General features: G+C 37.5%; 5 protein-coding genes across 10 annotated transcripts in view; 3 read left to right on the forward strand and 2 right to left on the reverse strand.

Moving 5' to 3' along the window:
* LOC105834024 (lachesin) overlaps window positions 1-1,743 on the forward strand; it is a 63,511-nt gene extending 61,768 nt beyond the window's left edge. For all 4 annotated transcript variants that reach the window (XM_036292737.1, XM_028193659.2, XM_028193660.2 and 1 more), the window contains 2 exons: window positions 200-370; window positions 674-1,743. In XM_036292737.1, coding sequence (XP_036148630.1) covers window positions 200-370; window positions 674-1,038 — 536 coding nt within the window. In that variant the 3' untranslated portion in view covers window positions 1,039-1,743. The remainder of the gene's footprint in view (window positions 1-199; window positions 371-673) is intronic.
* Window positions 1,744-2,286: 543 nt separating this feature from the next.
* On the forward strand, window positions 2,287-4,154 carry LOC105834139 (reticulon-4 receptor-like 1). Its single transcript, XM_012676445.2, has 3 exons — window positions 2,287-2,652; window positions 3,050-3,406; window positions 3,597-4,154. The coding sequence occupies exons 1-3, from the start codon at window positions 2,444-2,446 to the stop codon at window positions 3,967-3,969; spliced, it is 939 nt and encodes a 312-aa protein (XP_012531899.1). The 5' UTR covers window positions 2,287-2,443; the 3' UTR covers window positions 3,970-4,154.
* Window positions 4,155-4,235: 81 nt separating this feature from the next.
* On the reverse strand, window positions 4,236-9,730 carry LOC105833953 (RNA-binding protein 47-like). Its single transcript, XM_028193661.2, is given in 6 exon segments — window positions 4,236-5,628; window positions 5,631-5,825; window positions 5,911-6,224; window positions 6,482-6,656; window positions 7,547-8,140; window positions 8,897-9,730. Coding segments are annotated over 6 exon segments (1,461 nt in total). The 5' UTR covers window positions 9,035-9,730; the 3' UTR covers window positions 4,236-5,583.
* A 1,130-nt stretch (window positions 9,731-10,860) lies between these two features.
* Window positions 10,861-12,848, reverse strand: LOC105833849 (protein MIS12 homolog). 2 transcript variants are annotated; one of them, XM_012675922.3, is made up of 4 exons: window positions 12,567-12,848; window positions 11,694-11,863; window positions 11,415-11,552; window positions 10,861-11,310 (listed from the first exon to the last, which is right to left on the reverse strand). In XM_012675922.3, exons 1-4 carry the CDS (start codon window positions 12,664-12,666, stop codon window positions 11,047-11,049), a joined length of 672 nt encoding a protein of 223 aa, XP_012531376.1. In that variant the 5' UTR covers window positions 12,667-12,848; the 3' UTR covers window positions 10,861-11,046. The 2 variants fall into 2 exon arrangements, with proteins under 2 accessions (XP_012531376.1, XP_012531458.1); XM_012676004.3 differs by lacking the exon at window positions 12,567-12,848 and adding an exon at window positions 12,262-12,398.
* Window positions 12,849-18,538: 5,690 nt separating this feature from the next.
* LOC105831775 (neurotrimin) overlaps window positions 18,539-27,716 on the forward strand; it is a 66,967-nt gene continuing 57,789 nt past the window's right edge. For both annotated transcript variants that reach the window (XM_012672157.3, XM_012672158.3), the window contains exon 1: window positions 18,539-18,972. In XM_012672157.3, the coding sequence (XP_012527611.1) occupies window positions 18,921-18,972 (52 nt within the window). In that variant the 5' untranslated portion in view covers window positions 18,539-18,920. The remainder of the gene's footprint in view (window positions 18,973-27,716) is intronic.

The following is a 27,716-nucleotide window of genomic DNA, read 5'->3' on the forward strand; positions in this document are numbered from 1 at the left end:
TTGAATTAATAATTTTATGGAAAAGATAAAAATGTGAATTGTTTAAATTAATAGAAATATTCTTACAGCGTACTTCTCTTTTCCCCACTTCCCCAAAATGGTTCAGATGACGGAGATTTTATTTTTAAATATAGATCCCATATACGTATATATATATATTTTTTTTTGATGAAATTATTTCTGAAGATATTTACTTCAGGAGTCAAAATACTCGAGGGCGAGAAGCACGACACATCGGAAGTAGCCATCAACGACTATGCATATCAGCTAAATCTTACTGTTAGACGCCTCGACAAATCTGATTTCGGCGCTTACACGTGCTCCGCCGAAAACGCTTTCGGCAAAACGGAAGGGTCCATAAGACTACAAGGTATAATACCATCCGTTTGTATTAGATGTCGTTAAAAGATTTATGAATTACATACCGTGAATTTACACTCGTATTAAATCTTGCCGATAGTAAATTATTGTTTATTATATTTTGTTGTCTTATAATTTTTATAGAACGCGAAAATACCATACGCGTATGTGCACGAAGAAGAGGATTGTATTCCGTAATTTATATGTTTTCCGTTTAAAGTATGTAAAATCTTACATATACTGTCTGACCTATTAATTGTCAGATAATACGTTTAATTAATCGTCGTTCCGTTGCTCCGAAATCGAATTACAGAGCTGCAGATGGCCAAACCAACGACAGTCTCCACGCGGAACACCGAGGTGATCGAGAAGCATACCTGGCGGAAGCAGGCGGAGAAGAAGGGGAAGAAACCCTCGTACGCGCTCGACAAAGAGTCGGATGCGATCCCCAAGAACGTGGGTCACACTACGCCGACGTCCAAGCGGAATTCGTCCAGCTCATTACCGAATAACGCGAACAAGTCGAGGAGCTCCGTGTTTCCAGCGCCGGCACCGGCCCCGGCGCACTCGGCGCCGACGCAACTGGACGCCCAGAACGGCGTCAAATCATTACGCGAGTCGCGATTGTGTCACGTCGGCCTCGCCATGATCGTCCTGGTGATTTTAACACGCGATTGAAACGAAGAGCAAAACTTTCTACGCGACGGCGAGGTCGTTTTTAGTTACAATCAAGTCGGATCGTTCGTCGTGATCGTCGAAAGGCACACACACGCGCGCGCGGAGTGAGACTACGTGTAACCGATGTTAAAGTAATTTTTCTTGCCATATTTTTGTTTAGGTGTCAAAAGAATTGTGACGGGGATGCCGAGGACATTGCTACTTTACTGTATATAATGAGACATTTTTATGACAATAAATGTAGTTACGTCTGGAAAGTAAAAATGGAGAACACGAAAAAGTATCCGAGTGGTAGATGAACATTGTTAAAAACACGCGCTTGTAACTACCATCATTATACACAGTGCATTTCAAATGTATATTAATTTCTCAGAAGGTGACGCGTGTCATTATTTCTTCTGTTTGGATAAAAGAACACCATTTTACATATTTTCAAATAGTAGGCATTATTAAGCGTAAGAAGATTTAGAGGAGTCGTCTCGTTCGTGTAATCGTTGCACGGAATTAATAGATAAGCATATACATCGACAGAGCAAATAAAGTGGGGTCCATACTGAGAAAAAAAAAACCAGCTAAATTTCAAATTCGTTGTTCTTTAGAAACCGATTGAATTAAATTCACTCGTCTCTAGGAACAGCCGTATTTAACTCTACGAGAATTGTGACATGTATATATGTATGACAATAAATGTTGTTTCTACTATCATCCGCGAGCGCGATCCTCCTCCAGAATGTCCCAGCGCTTTTTTTACCTCAACGGATTTCTTTTTATACATAATTTATAAGTGCTTCGGCTAAAAGAATTTTTTGAAAGACGTACGTCATGAGTTATCACCGATTTATTAATAAACAGTGATATGTTCTTCTTTAGACTGTCTATCTACATTTACATCGGAGTTCAGATATCAGGATTAGAATTTAATTTATAATTGTATGTGCGGAGTAATATAAAAAAGAACCAGAATGCACAAGTACATAAAATATGTATTAAAATACATTTGTGTGTACTCATATAAAATACACCCATAAAATTATAAATAAAATTCTACCCTCAGATCTGACGTGAGTTTGATCGTTCGACATGAAGTATTGTAAAATTAGCATTTTAAAATTAATGTAAATGAAATATTTTGTATAAAAATGCTTTCGTTTTGTAATACACATGTAATCATCCAATATCGACGTTTTGCAGAAACATCGTATTACGCGACGTTTCGAATAATCACAATGGCGATAAAAAATAATTGCGTCGAAATATTCAATTATTCACGCTGATTTGTGTTATCGTCGACAGGAAGAAGAAGCCACGAGGATGTGCGCCGCCCACGTCATACAATTTACCCACTGCTATCGCGAAGACTGTCAGTTGATTCCACGACTTTATCGTGAACGAATTCCGAACGACGATGAAGCGTTTGTTAATAATTTATTTTCTCTGCGCGCTCTTCCACGCGGCTTTATTGGCCTCGCCATGCGTGAGGATCACGTACATATTAAGGAAGAATGCTGGATTTCGATGCACTCAATTAACGACATTGCAACCACACTTGGACGAAGCGTGGACCAACACGAGCGTCATTACGATTTTCGATTCGAACATATCTAACATACCCGGGTAAGAAAGGAAAAGAAATTGTTCGGAAGTTGTGAGAGAAAATTTTGTGCGGATTGACGTTACGATAAAATCGATTTTTAACGTAACAGTCAACAATGTGATGATGCATTTGATCGTATCACGTGCTTTGTATAATAATCTTCCCGATGTTTGTTTCTTTATGCGTTTGAATTTACGTGTCTTTATCTCTTACGAAAGATATTCATTCATTTTCTTTTAGCATCCGTATATAACACAGTATATATACCATACTTTCGAATATTTGTGTTTATTCTGAATAATCTTCTAATGAATATTCATTCTTTATCGAATATATTACACGCGCTTTTGCTTTGTCGCGCGTTTCTCGTATCTTCGAACTAATTCGCGCTTTTTTTTTGTACTATATTCTATAAAGGCACAGTTTCGCGAGATTTGGAGCGACCCTCGAGACTTTAGACCTGCACGAATCGGGCATACGAACGTGCGACGCTGAAGCATTCGTAGGCCTTACGAATTTAAAAAAATTGATGCTCTGGGGTAATAAACTGGATTCCGTGCCAGGAAATTGGTTCTTGCATATGTATTCTCTACAGACTCTGGACTTGTCGTTCAACTTTATCCAGTGGATAGACTGTACGATGTTTCTGACGCTCCCTAAGTTGGAGGTCTTTAATTTCGATTACAACCAACTCAGCTATATTGAATTTGACAAGTTTGGTGTCCTGAGTAACCTGAAGAAAGTAAGATTCAGCAAGAATCCGTGGAGATGGGCGTAAGTTAAATCAAAATATTCTGCTATTAATTTCCAGTAAGCTAATATGAAATTTTTTTTCTCATACATTCATTTTGAAAAATTCACTTATTTTAATAAGAAAAAGTTTATGGTCTTAAGTAAAAAAAAAACCATTGGGGGTAAACTTACTTTTTGTCAGATTTTTGTACACGTGCTAACGCGCTTTCAGGTATCGCGCTCGTTTGACATGGCAATTGGAGAACCAGAAGGTCGAGATGCCGGACATGTGGGAGGATTGGAACTGGATGAACACCGTGATCAAGGACTGCGTCGAGAACGGACGCGGGGAGTTGCCAAGCGACAAGGTGCTCGATTGCGCCGTGGAGAAGCTGATCGAGTTTACGTACGAAACCTTCAGCGCGGAGGAGAGGAGCAATGCGGTAGGATGCAGCGAGCAGACCAAGCGATTAGTACATTGCATGGGACCGAGCAATGCCACTGGTGACACTGATTACGAAACGGTACGAAAGATCCTAGAGGATTACTCAACGATTTTACCGCCGATGCAAAGAGCGCTCAGCCCTTTCCCGTTGAAACGATAAACGTACGTCTTTGTCTTCTTCTAGAATAAGGACTTCTTTTAGGAAAGAGGTAAAATTTCAAAATATTTATATCATAAATTTATTATTGTATACCTTAATCATGGGAACTCTTAATAGATACGTTTCTGATTTTGTGTAAACTTAAAGCAAACGAATAAAAAAAACGGGCGCTTACACATTTTAATTGTGTATAACATTCGATAAATTAGATATTTAAAATAAGATACGTATACTTCTTTTGTATTAATATAAGACGAGAGATATTAAAGAGAAAAAGTAAATTATAAATTCGTACAAAAAATGCGTTTATTAAATTAAGCTTTTTTCGTTGTACAATATAAATTATGCATGGAAATATTATAAACTAAACTTAGCATATAATCACAGATTCGACAACGTGACACGCTATGCGTGTCTTCTAACTAAAATAATTATTCTGCGCAGACACAGCCGGTATCCTATTTAAAATAAACATAAAATTCTTTTTTATGTTTACATACACATAAAAAAAGTATTTAAAAGAATATTTTTTAATAGCGTATGATAAACTTATATATTAAGAATTTTAGTTTTGAAATAATTCTATTAACATTTAATATTAAAATTTCAATTACATAAAAGCATAAGTAACAGTTACGAAATCTGTAGCAGTGTATAAAACTTGCGAGTATGATACTTTTTAAATTATAAATTCATCATAAATAAATATATTTGAAAAAATAAGTCCATCACATAGCACAAAAAATTCTTTTAAATGGCCATTGTTGTAAATATTGGTATAAATTTTTTAAAATAAATTTTATTATAGATTATAATTTCATCAAATACATTGTAATTTTGCATAAGTTTTAATAATTCATCTTTTAATATGCTTGTATAGGCTTTTTTCAAAAACATGGTAGTTAAGAACTGAGATTTAAAATCAATTTTTTAATTGAGAAATTTCATTAATTTGTTATCATCATTAAAATAAATGGCCATATATATCGTGAATAATATTTTTCATAAAGATTTCATTACACACATAGTAATTTTGCAAGCTTTAATAATTTAAAGTTAAATTATTTTCAGGATTCAAATACAGTTCAATATATCTTGAATGATTGATATTCAAAAATACACTGTCTCACAGAATTGTAACTTAAAATCAGAATTAAAATAAACTACAATTCTTCAATAATCAACATCAATATTTAATAACTGTTAAAAGATTTGAATTAAAATATAGATGAAAGAGATAATTATCAAACTTTTCCTTTCTGTATGATTATGTCAGTAGATTTTGCGTGTGCAATAATTAAAACGAAAAGACGGAAATACGGAAAATAATATATCAATAACTCATCTAATTTTGAATTATTCCTGGATGCCAAACAATCGGTGCACCAATCATAGGATTAGCGTTCATTCCAGGTAGAATATAATGCTGTCCATACAGCTGCGGCACTACAAAAATACACGCAAAATACCATTAAAACGCATTGTGTACCGTAAAAATATTTTTCGAAACAAACAAAGCGTGAACGAGATTTTGTGATAAACGGTACTTGTCGATTATTATTGAAAATCGGAATTTTGTAAATATTACGCATGTTTTTCGTTGTTGGAGTTAAATTAATCCGCGTAGAAGCATTTTGTCAAAATCGCCTTTGATTCGACGGGCACAAATAGAGAACAAAATAATCAAAAGCTTTTAATATAACACAAGCTAAAATGTTATACATACCGGTATTCGCGAGCATGCCGCTCAAATATTGGTACATTTTGATGGATGCCACACTCATGGCCTCATGTTTCGATGTCATTAGTTCGCCTTGAAATTCAAAGATTATTATCTCATCTTTGCGAATAATTATCTAGAATAACGTGACATATAAGAAAATAATAAATTATCAGGTATAAATGATAAAGATAAGAAATTGAATTTATTAAGATGTTTACTCTGCCAGCATATTTGTTTGTATCCAATACTGGTATGCAATCAAAGATGCATGTCGCGTTAAATCTTTCCTTGACGAAGCTCTGCAGAGTTTTCATCTGTATCAGATAAACGTCGTCGTCCTCGTGCACTTCTGTGAACGCTTTGAGTGTTTCTTTGAAGCGTTTCTTTCCTCGTTTAGGACGTTGAATTTCGGTTTTTGTCATATTAGATACCGCCTCGCGAATGTACCGTTCTCTTTCCAGAACCTTGGACGCTCCGATGGGTTTCGCCCAACGGACCTCCCAACCTTGTTTTTCGATAATACCATCTGGTTCTAAAAGAAAAATACTCATATAGATTTCTATTTGGACAAGTATTACAAGTAATATAAATTAAACGGTGTCCCATTAATCCCAAGAAAATGCGATGAGAAAATATTTTATCAGAATTACAATCTATTTGTTATTTATACGTCATCCTTGCTATTTTTATCTTCAAAATTCCATACATTTTTGCCGAAATCGTTATATTTATTCCATAGTCTTTTTATTTTTTTTTATCTTTTGGCTTTAGTTATGTACGTATACTTACTTTGCATTATGTCCATTACAGTCTGCGCGGCTTCGCGAGACTCATAGTGAATGAAAGCGAAGTGATTGATCTTCTTCAGCTTCAATATCGGCACGTTTGTGTGCCTGCAGAGAATCTCCTTCACCTTCTGCTGCGGCATATCGAGCGAAAGGTTCCTTACGAACAGAGCCGTCACCTATTTGTCATCGCGTACGATATTGAGTTAGTGCAACATATCCTGTTCACGCCATTCTATATATACAATGATATATATATATATATATATAGTGATATGAAATGTGATTTTGCTGCGCCAGATTTATCCTATATCGCGTTCTTTTTATAAAATTCTTGCAGAATTATATTACTGTGCCGATGGTCATCGCACAATATATTTCTTGGAAATTAAACGGGATAAATTTTTTTTTATTATTACACAAGACTATTTTGTTTGTCAAGAGTTTTATAATTTAATCAACGTTGAATTCATTTGTAGCACTTAATTTTAACGTGGACATAGTAAAATTATTTAAACTCACGCCATTCATATTTCATAACATTTGAAAAATATCCATGATAATAAATCCATGATAATAAAATATCCATGATAATAAATATTAATCTTGTTTTTAACAAATTCTTATTATAATAAAATTCCTAGTAAGCTATGGAACGTGGAAAAGTCGTTTTATTTTTTAATTTATCCCAATCCGAAATATATTTGTGCAATTTATAAAACGCGATATATATAAACGCTCCAATTTCTGTATCAATAATGTTACATATCTATTAAAATGTAGTATTACATTTTTTTAGTTTTATTTTATTTTATTAAATTATACGTTATATATTTTTTTTCGTCTATATCGATTATCTCTTTAATAAATATCACATTTACTTAATAAATATTACATTATCCTTAAAAATTCGACAAATTAGAAAAAAAACAACAATAACACACACACACACACACATACACACCATGAAAAAAAAAATTAAACCATGCTAAAGAAAGGATTAGAAATTGCAAAAACAGAACAATGAAATTTAATATTCATCCAATTTCCGAGAAAACCGGAGACTTACCGTCTCCATGACGTCCTCGTCGATCGGATCGCCCGGCTCCGGATCTGCCCAGTCCACCGCGATCTCGTGGTCCCACAGCATCACCTTGCCGGGGATGAGCTTGCGCCGGGCCATCGCGGCCGCCCGATGATCCCGGAACTCGACGAAGATAAACCCGCGATTTAGATTGCGATCGTGGGCGCTCGGGTACACGTAGATGTCCGTGATGCCGTCGAGTATCTTGGTCAGCTCCGCGAGGAACTCGGGCTTGGTCTTGGTTTTAGGGACGCCGCCGAAGAAGAGCCGACAGTTGTCCATGGACTTGACCACGCCGATCCGGTGACCCGGTCGGATCTCGTGGCCGTCGAGACGCTCGCATGCCTCCCGGGCGGTCCGTGGGTCCTTGTACAACGCGAACGCGTAGCCGCGCGTCGATCCAGAAAAGTCGAGCATCAGTCGTAACTCCAGTAGCCGGCCCACTTGCTCTAGCAACGGCATCAGCTCGTCCTCGTAGCAGTCGCGCGGCAAACGACCCAGAAACACCTCCGCGCCCTTGCCGCGCTGCTGTTGTCCGCGTGCTACTTCTGGTGCCGTCAGCCGTCGCTGCCCGTTCTCCTAATATACGCGAATTGGTTTTTTTTGGACGGTTGGGATAGCAGGAGAAAGAAAACGCGAATGATTATTTCACGCTTGATTAGGATATTTAGAAAATAGAAAGGGGAAGGACGATAACTTTGTCGTGACAAAGAGTGGACGTAGTAATCACTGATGCGGAAAGAGAACCGGATTTTTTTAATAAGCACATTCGCTCGTTTGATCGACTCTTTATCAGCGAGAAACATAGCTCTCTCTAAATGCAATTGATTATATACTTTATAAGTAGATTAATAAGAGACGAGAATTATATAGAAGATTCAGTACATTGAGCTTTTTATGAATCATCCTTAGTGACCTTTTGAAGTTATTATTTCAACATTTCTTAACTTCTATTCATAATGAAAAGATTATATTCTATGTCTGATAATAATGTGTTTACTGAAAAATACGTGAAACGTAAAAGAAAGCTGTAAGTTATGCATTTTTACAAATCACGCTTGTTGACATTTTCAAGTTACTTCAATTAGTTTTCTACTTCTAACTTTATAAATTTTCGCGATGGAAAGATTATTTCCTTTATGTCCGAAGAGTGCGTTTTTTTGACATTAAAAGAGAATAATATTAATCATAAAAACCCATGTATTACACTCATTATAACTTACATCATCTTTTCGAATTATTGCTTAAACTATTCTCAACTGTCGCGATGAAGAAACCTATTTCACCTTCTGTTCGTCGAACATGTATTAGAAAGTAATCAGTGTGGATCTCTACCTGCACAAGCTCGTAGCGCGTGCGACGCAGCATCTCCAGGAGTCGCATGGTACGCTGACATTCACCTGCGAGATCCATATCATCGTTATCACCGTTGGTGCTCATCGTCATCGACGCACGTTCGCGCGAGTTGCACATAGTAAACTAATGTCCTCCGGTCGAGCGGAGGCCCTTGGAGAAAGTGGAGTGGGGTAAGGAGTCTTGAGACCGATTCCTGGAAAAATGCGACGCGAAGCGCAACGTTTTTTTTTTGTACGCTTTCCAACTCGATGCACGATTTTATTGAAGAGATAATCCACAGCTATTTCCTTTTCTAAATTTTTTTCTAGACTTCTCTCTTTCCTTTGAGACATTGAATTGATCCGAGAATAAAATGTTTTTTGTTTTTTTTTAAGAACTTTTACTTGCATTTTACATTTACTTTTAATTTACTGAGTGTACTTTTGTTCAAAGTTACATAAATACAAAAAATGAATTTACGGTTAAAAGTTACGTTGAGATTAAAGTATTTCAAGTTAAATTAAAGCACTGATCATATTCTACACGAAATAATTGTACACGATCAGAATATTCTACACAAATATATTGTACATAAAAAAATTGTACGTGAAAAAACTGTGCACAAGAATTAGCCTTGAATTAAAAATTGCACACGGATATATTGTGTTTAGAAAAACTGTCCACTACACAGTTTTTCTATGCACAATATATCTGTGTAAAATTTTTAATTCAAGGCTAATTCTTGTGCACAGTTTTTCCACGTACAATTTTTTTGTGTGCAATATATTTGTGTAAAATATTCTGATCGTGTACAATTATTTTATGTAGAATATGATCAGTGCCCAAATTAAAAGTTAATTTTGAAAAGCATTATTTATCAAGTTAGAAGTTAGAATGTTGTAATTTAATTTTCTAAAAATTAAATTATAATATAAATAATAAAATAATTACGATATATACCATAAAATAAATAATTATTTTATTTGTTAATTAAATTTACATAAAAATTACTTAAATTTATGTGAACTCTTAACTTGAGTACATTCAATTGAATAAAAAAGAAAAATATGATAATTCTAGTGAAGAAAAAGAACGGTTAATGTTTATGTTTTTGTCACAAAAGCTATCGAGATAGTAAAAGGCGATTAGATGCTAATTCGTAGAATCTTATGGCTCTCTCATTCCTACGCGAAAACAAAGCAAGAAGAGGAATATTCTCAGAACGCGCGATTTCCGAACGAGAAATAAAACAAAGTACGATTATACCGGGTTGAAATTCCATTTTAATATTGTGATATTATTACATATTTTTCTTTCCATAAAAAGGCATTGTATGGAAATTTAGCTTTATGCGAATTTAGCTTTTTATTAAAAAGATCACTTTATTTAATTTTTTCAAATATGCATATATATATATATATATATATATATATATATAATTTTAATAATTTTACGAGATATTTGACGATTTTTTTACACAATTATATTGAATTCAATTCATTATGAAAGATTGTGATATAATAAGTCAATAATAAAAAAATCCGATCTCTAATTTTACAGCTATAACTTTATCGGAAAAATTATTGCATTTAAAATATATTTCATTTATCAAAATTTGTGAATTAAAAACATTAGAAAATTATAATTTCTATTTTCTATAAGGGAAATAAAAGCAGATGTCAGTAACTGCTGGAGAAATAGTAACTGATGGTAAGTAGTAAACTCCAGTCGATAAATGAAAGAGATTTATATTAATTTTCATTATTTCATAAGATTTAAATCATAATGTAGAAAATTTTACATTGTGATGACATTTATCGTAACATTAAAAAAAAGACTATTACTTTTATAAATATATTTATATATTTGATATTGTTATAAAATTTATTACACTAATATGTAGTTTTCTTCATGGAATAATTTCAACGATTAGGAGATTAAAAAGGAGACAGAAACAAAAAAAATAAGTTATTTAAAGTTAGAAATATATTTTTATAAAAATCTTAAATTATATACAATTTGTATAACGTGTATAAAAATATCTGCAGAATAAAATTTATATATTTACACAATAATTTCAAGAAGACAGTATCAGCAACTAAGCATCCAAAGATAAGTCACAAAAATAATTTCTTTTTCTTTTTTATACATTATACTGCATCCATATCGCAATCTATACATTTGAGATCATCAACTGTATTGTAAAGCGACTTTTGCGTTACAGATATTCCATCATCGAGGAATGCGCTGAATCGTTTATAATCCTCGACCAATTGATGAATTTTGTCACTGATATCCGGGCATTCGACATCGCTTTCAATTATATGACTCAGCCTATCGGTATTGTCCGCACAGATCGAAAATTGTTCTATGAGCTGCAATTCCTCTTTCAATGCCGCGTTCAACACGGTTGTCTGGAAAAACCACAAGAGTTACATAATACTTGAATGCTACATTTGCATACAGTGAATGCAGTGATATATATTTTTTTAATGATGATTAAAATCGCGATACGTACGCGTTTTGCTTTCTGCTGAAGTTCCTCCAATTTCCCACGCATATTCTCAAATTCGGCTTCCGTGTATTGCATTCTTTGTAGTTTATCTTCATCCGCCAGAACGTTGTCAGGTACAGCAATGAACTTGCTCACAATATTCTGATCAGAGACAAAATAGAAATTAATGTCATATGTGTAATAATTTTGCTATTTTAATTTTAAAGTTTCTAATTAACAAAGTTTATATCCTTTATAATATAAAATAGGAATAATTAACTATAATTGTTTGAAAATAATTACCTCTATGTTTTTCAAATGAGGTACAGAGGCTGTATAATAAGCTTTTACAAGTGTCTCTTCATTCATCTTTAATAATCCCAGATTATCAGAGTCTGAATTATGTAACTTTTCCAATGTTTCACACAATTTTCTGCTCCTAGACTGTATCCTCTCCATCACAATAGTTCTGACTACAACAGACCAGAGAGAAAGTAATTAGAATATTGTAAGCAGCCATGTATAACTTTTCATAAATTAGAAACATTCAGTGGAACAATGGACATAAGAGCATTGAATGCAACAAGTCTTATTTACAAAGATGAACAAAAAATCCAAGATCAAATTTAAATTGAAGACAAATAACGTTTTTTTTTTCTTTCAGTAAATTTCCAGAATAAATACGAGCAATTATACAACGATAATTACGAATTATATAACGAATTACACGATTCTCGCAAAAAAACAAAAAATTTAAGATAAAAGGAGGGCAAGAGAAATCGCATAAAAACATGCTGCGGAAATCAAGGCGGTAGGAAAGGGAAAGACGACATACAAAAGGACGCGTTTGCCGAGAGGCGACGCTTCTCACCGGCGGCGTAGCGTCCTCGCCGACCGACGCCGCGTTCCCACCCCTCCCCCTATTCCGTCGCGGGGAATCCGTCGAGAGCATCCCGGTCGCTGGACGAGTGTGACTCTAGTCATGATCGAGTGCTACATGAAACCAGAGTACACCCGTCCAGCGGCGGCGGGACAAACAGGACGCCGCCGCAACGGTCGGCGTCCCCTTCCCGGCGCCCTCCGCCCTCCTCCCCACCCCCTTTCCCTCCGTCCAGCGTCCGAAAGAGCGCGATCTGAAAGCACGTCGGGATCTAAGAAATGCAGGCGGCGACTTACGAGTCGCGTAAACGGCTCGGGAATGGAAGCCGAACAGCTGCATCTCGTATTCCTCGCGTTTGCGCTTCCGCGACTCGCTGGAAGCGGGGCCGATCTCCATGGCGTGACGTCTACGTGACGAGAGAAAACCAAGGCGCCTCTACTCTCCTGTCTCGGGGACCGGCCGGCCTCGGTCCGAGTCCCCTCCTGGCCACTGTCCAGCGGCAAGCGGCGCTCCTTCCGCACACGGGACTCACGAGAACACCTTGACGTCCGTTGACAAATTAACATGGCGTCTCTCTCCGCCTGCGCACGAAAGCGTCCTTTGTCCCGGCGCGCTTTCGCCGAAGCATCGCGACAGATCGCGCGACGGTCGAGCTCCCGCAGCGCCCTCCCCCTTTCAACGACGGACGCCTCTCGAAGTCGAACATAAATTTATCGTAGATTTCATCGTTCCGTCGATAAATGACGTTCGGTTGTAAAAATAATTTCTGATAGATGGCTCCTTCTTTCGTCAGAGACGTGGTGGACGTGGATCCTTCAGCGTACGTTTCTTTTACAATTAATTTATATGCAGATTGATGCAGATATGCGGTAAATGGTAAACGTCGATTCCGAATGATCCTAATTAAAGAGAGGTTCTACATAGTGACGAGATACCCTCGATGATTTTTACCTTCCGAGAGGTAGTGATCGAGTAAAATCGATTTCCAGCTGCGATTTGAATCCGACTTTTAATTTAGTACAGAAAACAAACGCACGACTCTTCGCGCTACACATGTTTATTTCTTTTTCAGTTTCGAACCAATTTTCTCCGCAGGGATGACTGATCCGCAGAATCATTTGGGCTTATGTTAGCGAATCCACGGACTCCGAGTTCAATACACGTAAAATGAACAGTACGTACATAAATAATTACATGCATACACACATTTATTTTGTTTCTAATCCTCAATCCAGTTTAACCGCCTCATGTTTTTATATTTTCTCGTTTCTTAAGAGACAAATATGTTCTACAAGAATGCGCAATTCAAAGAATTTTTTTCAGCTCATTATAATACAAATTACATCGTATTTTTATTAGATCGTCGTTACTAACTATATATGTATATATGTTTATCTAGTTGCGAAATAATTTGATAAATATTAATTGAATGCTAACGCGCCTGTCCTTTCCAATGAATTTTTCTACCTTTTATATTTGCAAATTCACCGGCGCTCGCAGCTTGTGCGTTATTATTCATACGACGATACCTGTTTGAGAGGTCTGTTTGTTATCGCACGCATAAAGCGGAAATGCATGGGCGCCGTGTTCACCTGGCGAACGCAAATCTCAAATATTTTCCATTACGTTTTATTAACGCTCGACTAAACGCGATTGCCTTTGTAAATTGTGAACTTTCCCCGTGAAAATATTAAAAATACAGATAAATGGAGAAATGCCGATGAGCATTTCTCTCCGTTGTTGACTTTATTGCTGATTCAGCAGAAATTTCATTTGCACGTTAATCGTAATGATTTTTTAAATACATACACTGAAAAAAAAAGTAATATATTCAATAAGATATGTTATTGCGGGCTGCCAATTACAGATATACTCAATACAATAATATATGCTATTGCAGGATCAACATTGTACTTGCATTAATAGCAAACATTATTGTATTGAGTATTTTATGTAGTTGGCAGCCCGCAATCACATATGTTATTGACTATATTACATTTTTTTTCTGTGTATTTATGAAATAATTGAAGTCGAAAATTATGTACGTTCAGAAACAGATTAATTTTTTCAAATGTTCTTTGTATCGAGAATCATTGTATCGGCAATCAGGAAGTGAATCGAAGGTTGTCGAGTTTAGTCATACGATATTACATGTATTTGTCCGCGTAAGGATTACATTAATTAGAATGCTTATTTGCGGCCGAGTGAATCACGTTTCGCACATATGCGGTTAATACCAATTGGCATAACGCCTTGCTTCTCTCATCACAGCGTGACAGCATATTTATTTTCGGTGAAAGGTAATTCACGGTAAAAAAAAAAGTGATTTTTTTCCTTGGTAATTTCTAGAAAAGTAAAATGTCTTTGATCGCTTTAGCGGAAAAAAAATATATATGCAGAACTCGTCCGTAGTTTTTTCATTAAAAAAACAATGGTCAGTAATTTTACACGAAATGTTATCCCTAAGTCAATTGCCCACCATTGCCAAATGTGCACCTTCTCGCTGCGTGACATCACTACTTTTTTTATGGCGAATTAGTCACGGCGTTGATAAGTCATGCTCGTATAATAACAGTGACAATGCGGTGTGACATGTTAATGCAACCCTCGTCAAGAAAAAAAAACCTTTTTTACCGCCGTGACGATTCGTGTACATTTAACATAATTGATCGCGTATATCCAGCGCGAGACAGTTAAACAAAATATCTCGTTTTGTCACGGTCTTTATCCACTTGCTTTTATTCGCAATATCGAGGTCGGGAATAAATTAATAGATATATTTTTTTAATGAAAAAAAAAACTTACTATCCAGTTTCCACAAATGAGAGCGTTCTTGAAACTAATCCCGTCTTCCTTTAAAAAATTAATTTTTTAATCCATTCTGCTTCTTTAGAGAAAAAGTGCCGTTATTCTCTAAAGGAAATATAATTGAACGTGAAAATAATCAACTTTAAAACGAAGTTGTTAATTATAGAGAGGCAAGTTAATTTAGAAAACGTGAGCCTATTTACAACGGCGGAGCCTACGTCGTCAATTAATTAACAAGTCCCGATTTCACGTACATACAGGCAATTATGTCATCACGACCTGCTTGTTGACCGACCGTCAAACTAATCGTTCCTCCTTCGTTGAAATCTCGAATGACTCATGTGAAATTCTCCCTTGTGCCCAATAAATCGGGTATCGCGATAGTAGAAGAAAGGAATGTGCCGGATAGAACCTTCGGGAGGGAAAGGACGCGTCCTTCGCGCAACGTGGCAAAAGTGGGCATCGGCGTTTACTTAGAAAGCGGTAAATCTTGCGCTCGACGCTCGTCATCGTCGTGTTTCCACGCGATAAGCAAAAGCGAATAGATGGGGACGCGGGGAGGACGGTACGAACATCCGTCACGTGCAAATCGGCTTCCATATGTGCTCAACGCGCAAGCGATCGTTGGCATGCCGGTTGCGTTTGCGCTGCTTTATGCGTTGCGGCGTGCGCCCGCGAGAAACTTTACACCTACTTACATTCATGTTTTCACAGCCAACTTTGGCATTGGCGACACCGGATTTACCTCGAATCGAGGTAATGCGCATTAGCATTAGACGGCGGCTACTGAAAGAAAACGCTGTGTGACGAAGTCTAGAGGATCCGCGGCACGCGAATATAGGGCACTGATCATATTCCATATAAAATAATTGTACACGACCAGAATATTGTATACAAATAAATATTGTACACGAAAAGAATTGTACGTGGAAAAACTGTGCACAAGAATTACCATATAAATGTCTTGAATTAAAAATTGCACACAGATATATTGTGCGTACAAAAACTGTCCACTATAATTATTTTGTAAAATATATTATAATTCAAAATTAAACGTTTAAATACTTTGAACGATCTTCGACATAACTAACATTTTAAAATATTAAAAAGCCTTTATTCAAAGTTAGTTCATTCTTTGCATTCAAAAGGCATTTAACCTCCGCACCAGATATGTTTTATATGTTTAATATTTGAGTATAATATATGAAAAATGCGTAGAAAATAGCCGTGTACAATTTTTAATTCGTGAACAGTTTTTCCAATTTCAATTTTTTTACGTACGACTCGTTTGTGTACAATATTATTATTGTTTAATTTATTCGTGGAAAATATTATCAGTCTCGTGCAGAATATTGTACTGTACAATGTATTTTCTTTACAAATATTATTTTAAAGAAACTGTATAAAAAATTTTAGTGCATAATATTTTTGTGTAAGAATATTTTGTTTAATTATTTTAATATTTTGAAATGTTAGTCGTGTCGAAAATGCACGTTCAAAGTATTTGTGTGTTTAATTTTAAAGTATAATATATTTTATAAAATAATTAGTGGACAGTTTTTTTTTACGCACGATATATCTGTGTGCAGTTTTTAGTTCAAGACATTTTTATGATAATTCTCGTGCACGATTTTTTCACGGTATAATTTTTTGTGTACAATATTCTGATCGTGTACAATTATTTTGTGTAGAATATGATCAGTGACGAATATAGATCTGAATAATCTACATGAAGCTTTTATCGCCAAACTAATTAGAATTGCTAAACGTTTTCGATAACGATTTTATCTGAAAGCGGCATATAAAGTAAGATGTGGCAAAAAGAGGACACGCCCTACCTCGACATCGAAAAAATTTGAAAAGTAAGTTTTGTTTGCAAACATGTGTTGTACAGTTTTACATGTACGAACGAACACGCGGAAACGAGCGGAGTAGGAACATGACATCGATAAAAAATCTATACAGGCGTAATTGCATTCCGGAATCGAGATCTTGTCAAAGATTTATTTGGTTTTATCGCGATATCATCTAAGATTATGCGTGTCGCGTGTCCACGCGAAGATAAGAGTGAGATTGCGGCCGATAATAACAGAGTAGTCAAGTAGAATTTTAAATCCCATGATTTCCAAATCAATACTTTAAAATTAAAAATTACGCGCGTACGTTTTATGTAACTTGCATGGAAAAAAAATATTGCTCTCAAATTGAAACTTATGTATTCAAATTAACGCCATCATCGTTTCATATATGTACAAGCAACAATATATAATCTTCTTAGAAGAATTTGGAAATTTTGAATATCAAAATATTATAGTCTTATTTCAATACTATAGTGTTACTTCAAGAATGTAATTGTTTTGATCATTTTATTTTAAGAAAATTATAATCTTTGATTTTCAATCTAACATTCTTTCCTTTCCATTCAAGAAAATTATTCTCAAATAACAAGGTTCAACCATATAAAATTTTCAAATAAAACTTCATTCAAGTAAATCTTTTTGACTTAACGCAATATAATCTCATTTCTACACGGAGAGAATATTCTCTTAAAATTTACCCTCAAAGTCTAGCAATTGTGGGATAATATATAACCTCAAGGAATTTTGCTATATTTTTTAGTAAAATTTATACTTTTAATAAACTGTACTAAAAACATAGTAAATTTTACTATACTTTTAGTAAATTTTACTAAAAAGTATAATAAAATTCATCAAGATCACACATTATTTCACAATTATTAGGTTTTGAGAGAAAATTCTCTCCGTGTACACGAAAAAAAAATTACTCTCAAATTGAAACTTATGTATTCAAATTATCCTTGTTTCACATATAAGCAACAATGTATAATCTTCTTAGAAGAATTTGAAAATCTTGAATTTCAAGATATTATAGTCTTATTTCAATACTATAATTATTATTTTAAAAATATACTACAATTGTTTTGATAATTTTATTCTAAGAAAATTATAATCTTCGATTTGAACATGTATTTTACATTCAACATTTTTTCCTTTTCATTCAAGAAAATTATTCTTAAATAACAAGGCTTAACTATATAAAATTTTAAAATAAATCTTCATTCAAGTAAATCCTTTTGACTTAACGCGATATAATCTCATTTCAAGAATATTCTCTTTTTTCTGTGTAGATTTCCGTTTTGAAACTAAATAAGACATTGTCAAATCAACAATAATATTCTTTTGCTTTCTGGAGGCTCGCATCAGTCGAAATTAGCGCAGCCGTAGGAAAACTTTCAACAGAAACTTTATAATTAATTATTACAGCGAGATATGAAACCAATATGCGAGACGAAGCGCCCGCGCACGTGGCGCGCTCGCACGCGCGCACACATACACAACGCGCGACAAGCAACTGCCGTGCGCAGAGGGGCTCAGTCGGCGCACTGCGCACCCGTACCGCGCAGGTCCCCGTAAAAAGCCGGGGGCGCGATTCCGCCGCGCCGTAGCTCTTCGGGATACCGCGCGCGTTCGCCGTTCGCCACGCTCCGCGCGCTCGCACGGTTTTGTACTCGGTGTATACCAAAGCACCTCTCGATCACCGAATCCGTTCTTCCACGCCGGCGAGAGGACGGTGACGCACGTATATACAACGCACACCGGCGCGCGCGACCGATCCTCGTCGTCGTGATCCCGAGGATAAACCTCCTCCCCCGCGCGCGCGCGCGCGAGAGATCCTTCCCGTAGGATCCGAGAGGAATTCTCTCTCTTTCACCTTCACCGCGAAATCCGATCCGGGGAGGGAGGTCGAGAGTGGTGCGCATTGTGTTGCCTTTGGTTGTCAAGTGGTGTAAACAAAAGGAGGACCAGGAACGAGAGGGAACGATGCTGCCGCCGCGAATACTCGGTCTCCTGGTGCTTCTCCTCGCCGTGCAAGGTGAGCCTCTTTTCTTCTCGATCCCGTGGCTGCTCCGCTTAATCCACGTCCGTTCGTTCGCGGACGGGACCGACAAGTTGTTGAATTATTTTAAAAGGCGGGGAACGAGAGATCGCCTCGCCTCGGATCGTTTGAATTTCGTAGCCTCTCGCGATAACGCACTTCTCTAAACAGAGACTTTGACATTTGAAACACAATTTATCTATGATAAGGATTTATCTGCCCGCTTATCCCCTTCGGAATGTTTACCGTGTGACGCGCCGGGGAAAATCAAACGTTTTTATTTTCGCGCCGTTATCCGGGCGCGCTTTAACATATATGTTGTTCCCGCGATGTAAAAATAAAATAAAAAATCGATTCGCATTTTATTACCTTTTTTTTCCTCCACGAAGGTGTGCGCGAGACGTGTAAGTGCGTGGATAAACGGCGGATGGCGTGATTCCTTGCATCTAACATCAATTAGGATCAATTCGCATATTTAACGTCAGTTAATTCAACATCAATTAGGATCGATTGGCATCGCCGATTATAATATAGACCGAAGTGAGACTAGGAAATAATGCATGCTCCGCTGAGGCTTGCCGAGCAAAGATGCACACCGTGAAAACGTGCGTGTATTAAAATTACACGGGCATAAGAGGTCTATACAAAATCACCGTTCTACAATGCGACGCCGTGCGTCGCGATCGGATATCGGAACGCATAAGCCGATGGTCCAATGAGAGAATTTCTTTTCCGAAAATGCAATTCTCTCATTGGACCATCGGCGTTACGATATCCGACTGCGACATACGACGTGTTGTAGAATTCGCCTCATTAACGCACAGAAAAAAAAGTAATATAGCCAATAACATATGTAATTGCGGGCTGCCAACTACACGGAAAAAAAGAATATTCTTGTTTTGACAATATCTCCAGTTTCAAAACGGAAATCTTGAAATGAGATTATATCGCGTTAAATCAAAAAGATTTACTTCAATGAAGATTTATGTCAAAATTTTATGTAGTTTAATCAAGAAAATAATATTCTTGTTATGTAAGAATAATTTTCTTGAATGGAAAAGAAAAAATATTGGATAGAAGAAAATACTACATGTGTAAATCGAAGATTATAGTTTTGTTAGAATAAAATTATCAAAACAATTATATTACATTCTTGAAATAACACTTATAGTATTGAAATAAACTTATAATATTTTAAAATTCAAGATTTTCAAATTCTTCTAAGAAGATTATATATTGTTGCTTACATATGATCGCGTTAATTTGAATACATAAGTTTCAATTTGAGAGTAACTTTTTCTCCGCGTACATAAAATACTCAATACAATAATATTTACTGTTAATGCAAGCACAATGTTGATACTGCAATAGCACATATTATTGTATTGAGTATATCTGTGGTTGGCAGCCCGCAACTACACATCTTATTGGATATATTGCATTTTTTTTTTTTTCAGTGCGGAGACGGGTATACGTTCCGTCGTAAATCGCGGGATTCCCACCCTTGTTACTCGCCTAACTTCACATACCTCTTTTTGCAACGTGCATGGCGAGAGCCAACCAAGTGCGCGCTTGGAACCCTTCATTTATTATCGCGCCACAAAGGCGCCCGTCGCGTTCTGTAACGTACACCCGCGTTTAGAGGCGCACGTTGCCCTGGCATTCTAACGATATGGCGTGGAATAGATCGCGGTAACAGGGCATCATTACGCGGCAGCGTAGCGCGAAAAGGGGAACGGCAGTACCGATCTCCGTCTCTCTCTCTCTTTCTCTCTCCGCCCGCCGTCTCATTACTCGCACGGCAAAAATCGAGATTGCGCACCGGCGGCGGCGTGCGGCATTGTCGATCGATCCCTCACATGGCGAATCGCGAAAAATCACTCGCGCACTCGTCGACGCGCGAAAATAAGCGTTCTGTCTCGAGGAATAGACGGACGGACGTGAGCCCGTCGAACGTTTCGCTTCTAAGAAACCTCGCTGCTATCGCACTTCCAATCTACGTCTGCCTATAGAGCCGTATTTCAATCTATATTAAACGTCTATTTAAGACGGTTAAAAAGTGTTTTTTTTTTGTTTTTATTTTAAAGGCATAGGTATGTCAAAACCGGTTCATCTTATCGATCCACGTTAACGATCATGGTAATGTAATTAGTGTTAAAAACCTGTAATTTAGACCCGTTTTCTTTCGCTTCTTGGAAGTCAAAAATACCGTAGCGTAGCCGAAATGAGAAATTGCAAAGTGCGAAACAGAAAGAGAGGTGTAACATCTTCCGTACGAACAGTTGCGGGCAACAATGGCCGTTATTGTGCCGCTAATCGGCGAGCACGTCGTGATCGCACGCCGCGGAAGAAGCAATTACGCATTTAAAAAAAAGCTTAATTACGCTTCCTGGTGTACCTACGCACCGGAAGACATCGCGGTCGCGCCAGGGCGAGTCGGTCGCGTCACTGGGAATTGATCGTCAAGTCGCAGAACGGTATTGATCGCGTTAATTCGACTCGGCCAAAATCGCAAGCCAAATTTATAAAGAAAACTTGTGAAGCACACTGAAAAAAAAAAGATCGGGTAGAACAAATAAAGCCTCTGCTATAGGAAAAAAATTACTCCCAAATTGAAACTTATGTATTTAAATTGACGCCATCATTGTTTCATATATAAGCAACAATATATAATCTTTTTAGAATTTGAAAATCTTGAATTTTGAAATATTATTAATCTTATTTTAATACTATAAGTGTTATTTCAAGAATATAATGTAGAAATATAATGTAGAAAATTATAATCTTCGATTTAAACATGTAGTATTTTCTTCTATCTAATATTTTTTCTTTTCCATTCAAGAAAATTATTTTCAAATAACAAGGTTTAACTATATAAAATTTTCAAATAAATTTTTATTCAAGTTAATCTTTTTGACTTAATGCAATATTATCTCATTTCAAGATTTTCGTTTTGAAACTAAATATATTGTCAAAACAACAATTTTTTTCTGAGTTGAGTGAATTTGGTTACGTCAATCGAATCAAATTAAGATAAAAATTTAATCTGTTCAACAATCTAATGTAAGAGTTTTAGCTAAAAAATTTAGTTAAAAGTAAAACAACTAAAATGTAGTTATATTCTTTGAGCTATGATAAAGGTTGATTTAACTGCGTTGAATTGTTCGACTATTATTCCAGAGTTAAAATTACTTATATTATGAGTAATTTTGATTAATCGGTCAATTCAACGCAGTCTTTGTCTAATATAACTGTATTTTCAGTTCATTTGGTACAATAAGATGTTACAAGAACATAAAAATCATGTTGCAAGAAAAGCATCTAGTTTGCCATATGCAACTCTGAAATTACGTTCGTTTAACTCGATTTTATTTGCTAATATCGATCTTTTTTTATAGTACCACAAATATACGCAAAAATCGACGTTCTTTTTTTTTAAACAGATTTTCAAGAAAACTGTTTACTCTCCATTTTAGAATAATTAATACAATTTGAATAAATAATAAAGACCATATAAAAGAATTTTCATTATCAAATCGGTAAGAAATTTTTATTTATCATAAGTATATTCTCGATAAGTTTCACATCAAAAGATTCCGGGTCAGAAATACAACAGTATATAATGTAGGGAACTGTTTTTTTTTTATGTGCAATATCCACTTCCGCACGATCATCTAGCAACCATTTCGCTCACGCCTCGTTTCCGCTTGCCCCGTCGCGATTACGTAATTCGCCATTAAAAATTGAAAGGGTATCTGGCCGTACTTAGGGCCCGCAATTCTCGAGGAGGGATTCTCGCAGTTGTCGTCGCAGAGTCCGGGCAAAAAGTGCGTTTCGCCGAGGAGAATTCCATTGATAGTGCTCCACGTGAGGTACCGCGAAGAAGCGTGGCCTGTCGGGGAACCAGTGGCGATGCCTGAATGGCCCGAAAATAAGATGAACGAGACCGCTCGCCGAGGCGGAGGCGGCGGTGAAATACACGGGGCGAGGGAAGGGAAGAGGGCGGGCGGAGGGAGAAAGACCGGCCAGGTGAACCGCGTGTTTCAGGTAGGAGAGGAGAAGGCAGATGGTTGGTTCGTCCGATGGCCGGTCGATAGCGAGAAGTTGGACATTCACAGCTTTCTGGTAGTAAATGTTCGCTGCTCCTCGCAGGAGAGAGGAGGCTGCTCGTCCACGCGGCCTCTTCTCTCCGCGACGCGTATTGGACGCTGTGCTCTCCGTTTTATTCTCTTTTTTTTTTTACAATAATAGAAGCGGCTACCTTTTCTTAAGGACCACCGCCACAGACACTCGCCGACACCCCGTTTCGTGCGTGACTGCGATTGTGAAGAGCCTGTCCGAGCTTGTAGACGAATTAGGAAATGGGGATTAGGAAATAACCGGAATACATACCTGTCCTTCGTTATTGAGCCTTGAACGAGCTAGCACGAAGTAACAAGGAAAATAGATCAACCATGACGGGCTACTCGTTACTCGAGTTTTTTTTAATATTTTTGTGGCTGCAGATTTTTGTTGTTTTTGTTTGAATTTTAAAGAAATTTTATAATTCCTTTTTTTCCCGAGGAAAATGAGAAATATAAAGTTAACTAAGTTATAATTGTGGAATAAATAGCAATGTTTTTTTTTAATGCGTAGTAGTTAAATCAAAATGTAGTAACATAGTTATAATTGCCCATTTATTAGATAAAACTACAATTAATAATTTAAAGAGTGTTAATTGCTTATTAACAAATAAATAATGAGAATCAATTATATTTACGATATTATTTAACTTTATGTTACGGTATTAAAGCATCGTACCGCAATTAACTCCGATTAGACAAAATTAACTGCATCTGTTTATAGTCTATAATCATTACAGTTATTTTTTTTTATGTCATTATACAGTTATTTTGTGAGGATAAGATAATTTTTTTTATGACGACAGTCTTCAACAATTTTGTAGACCGATTGAGAATCGATATCTTCGTGAAAGAGAGAACTTTGTGCAGTCTTGTTGTGTTACAACGGCGCCAAGAGCACGATAAGATCTAAGTTCAACGCACGGGTGATACGGAACTGATAGTAACTGAAAGAGAGCGACGACAAAGTGTCGCGATTGGTTCTTCAAGGACTGACTCAAATTTGAATTGGTGATTCGATCCTACTGATGATACGAGACAACGCACAATCGGCAATACGATAATTTGGGGGCAATTCTGAATTATCATTTGCGAATTATTCTCTCGATCGCTGTCGTAATCCCGCTATGAAATTTAACTCGTCCGGTTTGTCATTACGTGCGACCCACATTGGTTTATGGAACGAAGACAAAAGCCAGGCGCCTTTAAAGCCAAACTGACGCCACGTTCGGCCATCGACACGTGTCAGCATTGGATTTGAAAAATTCGCAAAATATGACAAAATGTTATCCTTTACTTTGTATTGAAACAGGTAACCAAAAAATCGACAATTTCCAACATAAACTGACAAATCCTTTCTGTCTAATTTTTGAAATGGTAGGAATATTCCTGAAAGTTTGTAAAATTTCTTTTCACCATCAGGAATTTAAGAAGTTAGAAATCTAGCTACCAAGCCTTCATAAATCTAATTCGTAAATCACTATCCATTTATGTGTCGAAGGTTGCGGGCAATAACGGGTCTCCCTTTCGCAACGAGGCGGTTCGTTTCTTTTTTTTTTTTGAAATACCGAACCGCGGAGGAAAAAGAGGAAAAGCCGGTTGCACAAGATAAAATACGCGTGTGATACGCGAACACGCGTCGCGTATCGTGCGTTTGCGCAAGCAGATAGATGGCCACAAGGATCCTCGTCGTTTCTCCTTGAATCGCTCGTTATTCTCCTTCCGCTGCGCCACCGATCCGTGAAGAGAAATTTAAGGGTCAATATAAATGAGCTGCGATATTAACGACGACGCGGCCGAGCTCCGCGTTGCTCGTCGACGCCTACAAACGCGAGAGAATTTGTCGAACAGCGTGACTCTCCCCCTCCACTCCCCCCTCCCTCATTCCTGGCATACATTGTCACCAATCTATTTTGTTCCGTTTTATGTTTATGTTTATGCGAATACGATCTTGTTAGCGTATTTTTCCGATAGCGTATCGCGAAACGTTTATCTGTAACAGAATCCTCTTGTGGTGCAGAATGACTTGTGGTCATTTTTATATCGCGGCGATAAAATTTTAACGCGGCGTTTCCCCCGACTATCCTTGGCATTTAGCGGACGGTCCGAATTAAAACCCTAATTTTTAAACGTGAACGAAACTTTTAGGAATTCAGCAATCATTCGTTTACGTAATGCACAGCCGTGTGTATATGAAAAAAAAAGAAATTCCAGTTTAGAGGATACGTGTGGCGCGACAATTTTTCTTCTCATTTTTATCTGATCGCGAGATGTAATTATGCGGACGTGACGAACGTATATATTTTACGCGCATACAAACTTCGTTATACATATATTTACATTCGCGGCTTTCTTGCGATGATGGGTGTGCCCCGCGCGCGCTTTTCTTCGCGGGAATATACACGTGTCGCATACGAATACATAAGGATTACGTCACAAGCACGCGAGAGTTTAGCCCGTTAATTAAGTAATTGGGCTTGATGGGGCCGAGGGGAAAGGAAAGCTGCTGCATGGGAGGCCAACCCGCATGAGAAAAAGCCGTTTCTGTCCGCGCGCGTATACCTTCGGTCGGTCTCGCCTCTTCCGCTTTCTCAGAGGCTCTCCCCCGGGAAAGATGCTACTATAATCGCCGTATACCTGAGCTCGCCACTCGTTAGGAAGTGTGTGAGATTTGAGTCAGCCGGACTTTTACCGTCCATAAGTTTGTCAGTTCAGTCAGCGTACGGGACACAGCTGGCCTTTAACTTTGAGTCTTTGGCTCTCGCACCTTATAACCGTGCCGTAAATTTTTCGTATTCGGCTGGTGTATTTACGCAAAGTACAGAACATCTCGTTTCTTTGACGATCTCGTCGCTGTCCATCAATCGTCCATTTGCAAATTTATGGAAATAGCAGTACAGTCGTCGGATGACTATGCTTCTTTTACTTCGTGGAAAAACTCGAGAATTTCGTAGATAAAATCGTCACTTCTCGTTGTATAATCGCCTCCGAGGGAATTACGTCATTAACATACGGGTATAAAAAAAAAGAAAAACAGATATATGGAAATGACAACTACTTCGAGTGAGAAAAATTAATGATAGCCGCGCGAATAGGTTTACTTTCGAAAACGTCAATTTAATGTCTCTCATTTGGCACGAGGTAGCACGTTAATTAATAACCCAGGCATTGCCAACGCCCAGGTAATAACATTTTATGCGCGCGGCTTGCTCAACGCCTAGGAAAATTCAAGGAATGCGATTATCGGTCTTCGGAACTGCGATTGCTCAGGCGCAGGGTCGCGCTTCGTCTTTCGCGTTGCATAACGCGAAACGTTTTTACATCGCCGTGTCCAATCCCCCGTTCCTCGGCGACTCGAAGTGCAAGGCGGCACTACTTTTTTTTTTCCATGCCCGCCGCCGAGTGGGAGCGCGATAAAGTTAACATATTTACATAAGAATCCTTATCGCGCGGCAGCCCGCGTCCGCGAGGTGTCTGGCGGTCTTTCAAGTGCGCTGATGTTTACTGTTAAAATTAGCGCGCAATTAATCGCGCGATTAATACCGATTAATGGCCACTGGTCACCGAGCTACCGTGGCGAGAGGAAGCTCCGTTGCGAAGGGACGTTCTCCGTCGAGACGCTTTCGATGCCACGATTCTTTCGCCGCCTTTGACTTCTCTCGCATGCACAAGCCGATAGCCCGGGCGTTATTACGCAACCTTCCGCGTTACGTAATTGCCATCCGCATGGAATATTTGTAATAGTATCGAGTTTCGCGCTGTTTAACACCATCGACGCCTGCTGATGCGCGTTTTGATCTTTGCACGGCGTGTATTTTTTGTGTAAACTACATATATAGTCTCGAGAAATAAATACCGAGTATTTAGCGAGAAAATCGTCTCTCAACAAAAAAAAATGATCTTGCAACTTCAACAAAAATCATATGTGTGTAAAAATTAGCTGAGATAAATAATTAGCAAATACTGTGATATATATATGTATTGCGTCTAATCAATCTAGCTGATAGAAGCAGAATTTTTGAATTTTATGCGCGGCAGCCAAAATTCTAGCAGATACAAAAATTTGTCGCGATAAATTTTGATTGAGGTATCAAGAAATCCGTCTGTATTAAAAAATTTTCGGGTGATAAGACTCGAGACACGCATCGTTAGGCGACATTATATGAATTATTATTTCGAGTCTCGGACAATTCTATAGAAATCTAATCGTTTTCCAGATAATACACGTGTCAACAACCGGTCTCATATTTTTATCGTCACTAATATACATTTTTATAGAAACGAAGAGAAATATATTTCCCAGCGACGCTCAGAACGATTAGGACGATCTGTTGTAACATCTGTTTCGCTCTGTCGCATTCCGCGCTCACGCGCTGCCGAATGCACGAGCCTGAGAATCGAAACAAGACCGTTCCGGACACACGCTCGTGGACTCGTCGCGTTTATTCCGAGCAAAACCGCGGAGAACGAGGGAGACACGATTCCGGCGTTCCCGTTTCGTATTTAGGCCGAGCCCGCCAGTTTTGCGGCCCGTGATTTCTCGGCCGGCCGGCCGGCCGGCCGGCCAATGCAGTGTTCCGAGGAAACGAGATCGCGGTGAGAGGGCAGACTTTTCCCTCC

Source organism: Monomorium pharaonis, chromosome 10, assembly GCF_013373865.1.
Source record: "Monomorium pharaonis isolate MP-MQ-018 chromosome 10, ASM1337386v2, whole genome shotgun sequence".
NCBI classification, from domain to species: Eukaryota; Metazoa; Arthropoda; class Insecta; order Hymenoptera; family Formicidae; genus Monomorium; species Monomorium pharaonis.